General features: G+C 30.0%; 1 protein-coding gene across 1 annotated transcript in view; it reads left to right on the forward strand.

The window, feature by feature from the left end:
• Nucleotides 1-9,261, forward strand: part of LOC106458179 (solute carrier family 12 member 8-like) — a 47,773-nt gene extending 38,512 nt beyond the window's left edge. The window contains 4 exon segments of the mRNA XM_022384320.1: nt 328-410; nt 2,826-2,943; nt 5,637-5,694; nt 7,325-9,261. Of these exon segments, the coding sequence (XP_022240028.1) occupies nt 328-410; nt 2,826-2,943; nt 5,637-5,694; nt 7,325-7,496 (431 nt within the window). The 3' untranslated portion in view covers nt 7,497-9,261.

Below are 9,261 nucleotides of genomic sequence, written 5' to 3' on the forward strand. Positions count from 1 at the left end.
CTTGAGTTATATGCCATGTAAATATTTCCAAGCTAGTACTGCATTTTTTTAAAATCACCATGAATAGTAGTTTTTATCTAATACTAATTACCTATATCAGGTTTAGAATGAAAAAAATGATGCATTATATTAGTGGTTTAGTTGCCTCATTTGAAACTTATTATTTCTTAAGTTTTGACCTCAGATTTACAGTTAATGAATAGGAGAGTCTTCCAAATGTAAAATTTATTTGTTTTTTAATGTTAAATGAGTTAAGCAGTGTGTGATCAGTGAAACTATTTGAAACTTGTCTGTATGTAATGATTCTTGTTCTTCACTCTTTAATAGAACATCAACTCTGGCCTGAAATAAGCAGAAAGACACGTGCATGGTACTCAGTTCTTTGTAATAGGTGGATAGCTTTGATTGGGGTGAGAATGACCTGTAAATATTTCCATTTAGCATTCATTGTTCCCAGCAGAAGATAATTTGTTATTTTTGGATCAAAAAGTAACATTTTTCACAATTTGTGTATTATGCTGTAGCTGAGTTCATGTCTGTTTCCTCAACTTGTTTTCTAGATAGATTCTTTGTTGACAAAATTTTGTGTATGAGACTAACAGAAATTGTTTATTCTGATTGGTTTAAATTTTTCTCTTTCAATTTAAAGTTATTTGGTACTTTATGTTGAATATTTAGCTATTTTAGATATATTTATAATAGGTATATTTTTGACAATTGTAAGTGAGCATAATATCACACTTTTTCAGCAGTAAGTTAGATCAAAGGATAAGAAGTTTGTTGTTTTTTTCCAAAAGTTAAGTTATAGGATTTTTATCAAAAAATTTCCCTTAAAAATCCTTATTATATCTGATTTTCAATTCAGATAAGTGACCAGAAATATTCAAGACTTAGTTTTCCAAGCCAAAAAATATAGATATGAATTAAGAAATGTTACTAAAACTGAATAGATATTTTATTTCATGCAAACCATGCTAGAGCAAAAAGGAAATTTTGCTCTTTTTTTTTTAATCGAATGTATGAATTTAAGATTTAATATGTTAAGTACTGTATTGAAAACAACACCAAGAACCAAAAATTACTGTACTTTGTTTACCTCTCTCACATATGGTTAAATATAAATATACCCAGTTACACGCGCAAGTTCTTTTTTATCTTTGATTCTATCTAGTATATCCATGCTTTTATTGTTTCTTGCTGACTAAATTGTGCAGCAGTTTTTACAATAATTTTTTGGCTCATTTTGTGGCTTGCTTGAGCAGATCAAGTATTTGAAAGCCATGCCAGGACCAGACATTTGGCTTGAGCCCACATTGGCTTGTCCACCTCTAATTCTTTGCTCAATTATTACATCTGCCACTGAAGGTAACAGAGGTTATGTTTTCATCCCTGTGTGTGTTTGTCAATGAGATTTCTTAAACAGCTGGATTGATTTAGGTGAAAGTTGGTATACATTTGGAATATGACCCAACTTAGAAGTGATTAGTTTTTGAAGAGCCAAGGGTCAAGGTCACAGCAAGGTCACGAAAGCCCAAAAAAATCCGTATCTCTTAATATGGAAACAGATTTTTCACACTATTTTTGCTCTATAACACAGTCAAAAATTATCAGATTTGAATGAAACGTAGTGGACATATGTACAATATTATTCCTCATTGTCCTGTTGAAAATTATCCATGTCTGTTGATAATGGCAGACAGATACATTTTCATATTTTTTGAGGGCCGAGTATGAGCAACACTGCATGGTGGAATTGTGTGATTTACTGAGTACCCCTTTAATTTTATCATTGTATGACAGGTTTGTTGAAAACTAACAAATTTATGATTTAATGTGTTAATGTGTATAATAAAATAGTAGCAAACTCAACTCTGAAATTTCCTTAGTCCAATACAAGAACTTGTTTTAGCTACACTTCTTCCTTGTTACCAAAATAATGCTACTTTGTCAGAGTTTGACTTTATTTAACTCTCACTTTGGTTATGTAACTTGATCTTTACATGGATGAGGGTAGTTATATACTCATTTCTTAAGTACACTGATGTAATAACTTAATGCTGAAACAGACATACTAACTTTTATGGGACTTTTTCTTTCCATTTTTCTGTTTTTACAAATTATACAGTAAACTCTTATCACTGTTTACTTCAAAATCAAACTAACTTATATTTCCTATCATCTCCTCCTTGAAGTTTCTTTAACATTCTGATAATAAAATTGCAAGATTTCAAGTACTGTAATTTTAAGAAACCTCTATTTGTTGAAACAGTAACATTTATATCAGGGATTCTCAAGTGGAAGCTGCAGAAAAGGAGAGCCCTATCAAATTCACAAAATACATGATACATTTAAAGTACTTAGTATCTAAAGATTCATTGGGAGTAAGGCCTCAGTCATGATGTGAAACTTTGTGGGGGGGGGCCTTGTGCTGAGAAAGTTTGGGAACCCATAATATATCCACACTCATAATTACAACGAACATTTATTAGATAACTCATATTTTAAAACAGTGTAATATCGTTTATATGTCATGTGAATCAAATTCCAAAGTAACCATATCAAGTGTAAAATTAACACAACAATTAAAGTATATTTAGTATGATTGTTGTTTATTCTGTGTTGCTTTAGTTTACAAATGAATAATGTTGTATAAATATTATTATTGATACAGGTAATTTTTTTTTTGTATTAAAGATAGTATTTGATTATAATGAAAATTAAATAAGTTTATTTTGAAAACATAATGTTAGATAAGAAATGGTAAGGATTTAAACTCTAGAACGAACTAAGGACTAAAATTAAGGTGATTTTCTTTCACTCTGCAGGCTATAGTTAAAGTGGTAGTCATGTTTCTGGTCCAATGGGGTTATGCTCTTTCTGTAATAATGGCTGTTGCTGTTATGTGGTTTTACATTGGCCAGGTGAATCCTGGGATATTTCCTGGTAAGTGAAGCTCTCTTTAAAATTGTGAGAGATTAATATATAGATAAAAAAATTTATTTAATTTTAATTCACTGATGCACCAGTCTGTTGTCAACTTCAGTTTTGACTTTTATTTTGCACATAAAAAGGGCAAAATGTGGGTATTAGAAGGATTACTTGTGAACATATCTTTTATAGCAAATATTTAGATAAAAGAAATCAATCTTTCTATTTTTCTCTCCCCAATGCCACATTAAATTTTCTGTGTTGATTTTCATTATCATATAGTTAAGCTATGTTTAAAGAAATGAAATTTATAAATCCTTATGATTTTACATTACTTACATGTCATTCTTAAACAGTTAAATTCCATGTATGAAACTGTATTTTTATAACAACTATTTTTGTGTTCCTTTCATAGTCATACCAAAAACTGGCCCAGAGGTTGGCAGTGATAAACATGCCATTACAACATGATGAGACTTTTATTTTTCTAACTTTAAATAATAATAACTTCTGATCGAAGTAAGCCTCATACTTAAAGTTAAACTTAAAATCAATCTGGCTATCAGCATTGCTAATTAAATGTATTTATTTTATGTATTTACTAATAAAGAGTAGGATGCATTGGTTCATCAGTTGGGTATTCTAGCTGTTAATGATATTTTTGACCATAACCCCAGTAATATCTTATGAGGTTTGGCCATCTTAGGGGATTTAGGTTAGTCCTTGATATATATACTAAGCTAACAATGATAAGTCTTTATAATAAAGTATAATACTAAAAGTTAAACTAGTAAGTAATAAAACTAGGTATAGTAAACATTCCAAAGTACTATTAACAAAAATAACTACAAAGAAAGAATATAGAGTATCTTATGGAACAGAAAAACACTAACATTCAGCTCTCCAGAGTGCCAGTTGTAGTTGTCTTCTTTAACAAGTTCAACTAGTAAGCTAAAGGAAGTTTCAAACTAGTATGTTTGACATGGTCTATTAATTTTGTAGTGATGGTTAATTTTTATTTTCAAGACTTGTGTAAGTTAGTTTTTCTGTGTGGTTAATAGTTTAGTGGCATAACAAGGAACTATTAAAATTGTATCTGTGCATATAAATTTATTAGAATACCATTACATAATTGTGTAAACACATTATACTTCAATAATTATTGAAAAGTGCCCTTAAAATTAATGTTTTTTAGCTCTAAGCCAGAAAACTTAATGCATTTGGCTAAAGATTTTTTCAGTATTGAATGAGTACTTATTACATGGAGGAATTAAAAAAACTCTTAAAATTCATTGTAATACTAGCATATTTCATGCTATTTAACTCTGAATCACAGATGGATATCTCATTCTTAAATACATAGTCTCTCTACGGAGGTGACACTGATTATAATTAAGTCTTTCAAGGTATTTTAAAAAATGTCATAAAATAAAGCAGTGTAAGAGCTTTTTAATTATTTTAATAACACTGAACTACTTAGTCTGAAGTTTTCCATATTGTTTTTTAAAAAAGCATGAAATATCAGTTTAACCATGAATGAGACAGCTTGCTAAGGCATTTCTGTATTAGTTTAAGATGTTAAATAAATTTGTTTGTGCCATCACCTAGGTACAGTGAATTTTACTTTTGTTTTTTAAGAAACTTTTATTTGTTAAAACACTACTTGAAACAGTAACATTTATATCAAGGGTTCCCAAGCTTGGAACTGCAGGAAAGGATTAGAGGGCCCTAGAAAATACACAATACTTTTAAAGTACTTGGTATATATATACATTCATTGGGTGGGAAGCCTGAGTCTGGATGTGAAATGTTGTGGGGGGGGGGGTTGTGCTGAGAAAGTTTGGGAATCCATGACATAACTACCCTCATAATTACAAAGAATATTCATTAAGTAACTCGTATTTTAAAACAGCAAAATATAGTGTAGGATGTGTCATGTGAATCAAATTCCAAACTAACCATATCTTGGAATTTTCTGTTTTCTGATTGATTTATGTATGTAATAGTACTGACCTAATTTTTTCTGGTATTTTGTAGCTTTTAAACTGCAAAATATTATAATTGAATTGTTCAACCATACTAATAACTTAGTATATGTAGTTTTTAGCTAAACAAAATGTAATGTAACATTAGATTATTGTTTTAACATGTCAGTAGTCTAGTTAAATGTTTCTTAGTCACTTGTCTATAGACCAGTGCTGGTCCATCACAACCACCTTTCTGATCTGTGAGATTTCACAAAACCAAACAGATTGACAGAATATTCATGTGTAAATCATAATGGTTTTTGTACTACTTGCATTTTAGTAGTCCGTGACAGCTTAGGGATGCAGTGAGTCGGTCCCTGGTATCGAAAAGATTGATAAATGCTTGTTTAGTTTACATTTTAAGTTTAATTTTTACATTTGTACTGTCTTTTTTGTTTTTTTTGCATGAACTTTGTAAGAGAATTATGATAGAAAACATTTCTTAATTATGTGCAGGATTGTTCAAATGTAGTATGTGTATTGTGTAATTGTAATGGTAGACAATTATATGAACATTTATATATGAATTAAAAGATGCAAATAAGTATTTTACTTGTTGCATTCCTCTTGATTTTTGTCTTTGAGGCAAAACCAAAATTCTGCAACTGTTCATGTGAAAATCAATGATGTAAAGTTTAAATACTATTTTTATCAGATCATAAGGTTGTTTTTTTTATACAGGTGTTGCACAGTTCAGACTGTTGCCGTGGTTGAAGAATTTATTTTTGAGATGTATTGGGTAAGATTTGTACTATTTATAACTCGTACAGAATTTAATTATTGCGGTTCACTGATACCTTTATCTGTCAACTGTTGTGACTTCAATGATTGCAGGATTTATTCAAAGCAAAAAGGGTCTAACAGGGAAGCTTAAGTGACTTTTTTTAGTGAAAATGCATTGTAACATGTATGTTCACCAATGTTGCCTCGAATTTTCTTTGTACTGAGTGGGTTACAAACTCCAGTGAGCAACACTTTTGTTCTTAAGTACTTTTAAACTAACTCGGAGAATAATGAAATATTACCTACATATATTGGAGTTAGAAGCACTAGTTTAGCAATGCAGTATAATCAACTGCATTTACCCAACTCAAAATTCTTTTCACAAAGCTCCAGAGGTTTTGTTTTTCCACATTGAGAAAAGTGCCAAATAATACATTTTTAAGTTCTTTAAAATACAACAACTATATTTGAAGCTAAACAGGTTTACAGAAAATAACAAATAGAAGGAAATAAAATTCTAAATAACAACTATCACAGAAAAGTGTGACTAAGTCTTTGGAGTTCTGATGGAAAATTATGGTGAATGTAGAAGAATTAAAGAATATTTCTGTGACAGGAAGAAATGAAGTATTTAGTTTCATTTAACTACTAATCTTACTATAATGGATGTAGCAGGTATATATCTATGTATGTGACCGAAATAGTAAATATGTGGCACCATCTTTTGAATGCCACCACAAACAAAAAATCTATAAAAACAAAAATTTGCACTTTAGATATTCAAGATTTAGACAATTGAAAATATAATTATGGTATGTGAAACAACCATTTATTTATCACAGAATACAATTTTAAATACAAGTACTCTCCAAACAACAAGAGCATGACTTTCACTAGGACTGTACATGAAGGTTTGATTATATCTTTATTGAGGTGATTTGTAAATATAGTACTAAAAAAACTTGTTTTTTCAATAAAGGGTACCACTTTTAATATATAAAAACATTACAGTTTATATCAACACAACCTGAACACTTTTCCTGTGCAGTACTTCCCAGAAAAATCCTTTTTTGGAAAATGTTCACTTTTCTCAATGTCTTTTTTTAATTAGGTATGAATATTATGATTAGTAATTACTAGGGTGGTGTTTCTGCTAGCCTTTTTAATTTTCACCAATATATTTTAATCAAATATTATGCATAATAGATAAAATTTTCAATCTTAAATAACTAAATGAAAATGTTTTTACAAGTTTTGTCTGATGGTTTCCTTAAATGACCAACATTCTTCTGGAAACGTTGCACTTGCTTGTCCATTCTGAATCTAAGTTAACTTCATCTAAATTGTTTGCTCTTAGTAGGTGGATAGCCATCGGAATGTTTTGTCATTCTTAGTTTAAACTTGTGTTATGTTAAATTTGCATTTTGCAGGAGCATCTAAAGAAAAACTATTACTTCAATAACTCTGCGGATATTTGACAACCCCGTTTTAAAACTGAGTAATAAAAAAAAAATATTTTGTAAAGTGACTTAAACATGAGCTATTTATATAAAAGGCTGATTACTATAAAAACACTTACATTGAGTTTTATTTTTCATGTATATTTGTGTATTTTGTACATAAATTAATTTCTAACTTCCTTTCAGACGGAAACCTCCAGATTATGATCAGATAGTTGTAACACCAATGCATCCGGGAATGGAAGTAACGGCAGCTCAGCTTACAGAAGAAAATGAAGATTATGCAGCACGAGAACGATATCATCAATCTACAACAATGAAAGGAAACCAAGAGTTTAGAGGAGTTGAAAGTGATTGAATAGCTTTTTGAGGCTACCACTAGGTGATTACTGGAAGCTGAGCAGAGGTTAATCTAACATCATATTGTTACTTATTCCCATGATATTGACTATCAAAACACACATTATGAAGCAAAAATTACAAAATCAACAACAAATGTTTACAACCTGATTTTATGCTTTTCTGTCCATTATAAATTACATTCTTATGTTATTGTGAATAGGCATAATAACTGTTTGTGTAGCATATAGTGTACCAATGTATGTGTGTGTACATTGATCCTGAGTTAGAAAAAAAAAGCTTATGAAGACATTTATCTTTATTACTGCAGGGATAATTTCCTATTTTTAGGTAGTGATATGAAAAAAATTTCTAGCTTATTTCACATTTTCATCCATGTCACAGATTTGGCACATGAAATTTACAAATGAACTAAAGTTGAGTAATGTAACTCCTAAAATTGTGACAAATTCCAGAGACAAAATTGTAAATAAACATTATACGTTGCAATATTAAAGACTTGAAGTATGAAAGAGTAAATAATTTATTTATCTTGTCAGTTTGAGCTTCTCTCTATGAATTTAGTTACAATTGTTAGATTAATATCTGCTGATTTAAGTATGTGTGGATTGCAGAATTGTAGGCACTGTGAAATGTGTGTCAATGTGATATTGCTGGCATACTCTGTAGGTCCTTTACAGGTTGCAACAGGTATGCACATTAATGACTTTGAAAAAACATTGTATAATCACTCCTATTTTTTAATGTATGTCTGGTTTAACACAACTTGCATTTATACAGACAGATTACAAGTTGCGGGTCTGTCACAAGAACAAGTTCAGAATCCTGTTCCATGTAATATTCAGGTTAGCCAAAAACAAAGGATACTTAATAGGATCTCTTATTTATATGTTTAAGTCTATAAGTGCAAGTGTGTTCATTTAAGCTTTACACAATGTTATTTTTTCAAGCATTACTTCTATATCATGTTTTTATTTAGAACAAAACTTTTTTTCATCATCATTTAATATCAAACCCTTGATTTTGCTCAAAGTTATACACATTGTATTCTGATAATTATTTTGAAACTAATTTCAACGTAGTTTTAGAGATTTGAGGTATGTTTTGAAAAATTTTGCAAGTAAAGATTTCCCATATTATACAAGGTTTTGCACTGATTCTCTAAAACTTTGAAATAAGAAATTTTTTAAAAATCAATCTATGAAACTAGGTTTTTAATTAGATATTTCCACAAGCAGATAATTTCCATTGTAAAGACCTTTTTTATTTATTCTTGGAAAATCCTTTATTTGGATACAATATCTCACCTCCAGTCACAAAATATTTTTCTCTATTAGTACTGCCCTGTATTGATTGAAATTTTCAATGCTCTGCCACTAGCCTTCCACCTCTTGCTTCTGCATATCCACATGTAAATGGTCATGCAGCAGCTCTCAACCAATAGGAGCATGACACAAGTCCTATTGTAATCAGCGCCCTCTTCACACTTGCTCTCGTTAATCACTTCTGTTACACACACTGACCTGAAGATGAAAGTCAAAAGACTTTCAAAATGTCATCCTCTACACTTGTGTATCTACAACAGGCAGTTGCTGTCCATACTACAAAATTTCATCATGAATAATCTGCCTAAACAATCTATCAAAGAATAATCACTTCTTGATTGGTAAAAGTACTGTACAGACATGCTAGTTTTTGTTTGCAAATTTGTCGACATTTTTCTTTATACTATAGACTTAGCTTTTCTTTACTATATATTTAAA

This window comes from Limulus polyphemus, unplaced genomic scaffold, assembly GCF_000517525.1.
Source record: "Limulus polyphemus unplaced genomic scaffold, Limulus_polyphemus-2.1.2 Scaffold426, whole genome shotgun sequence".
NCBI lineage: Eukaryota > Metazoa > Arthropoda > Merostomata > Xiphosura > Limulidae > Limulus > Limulus polyphemus.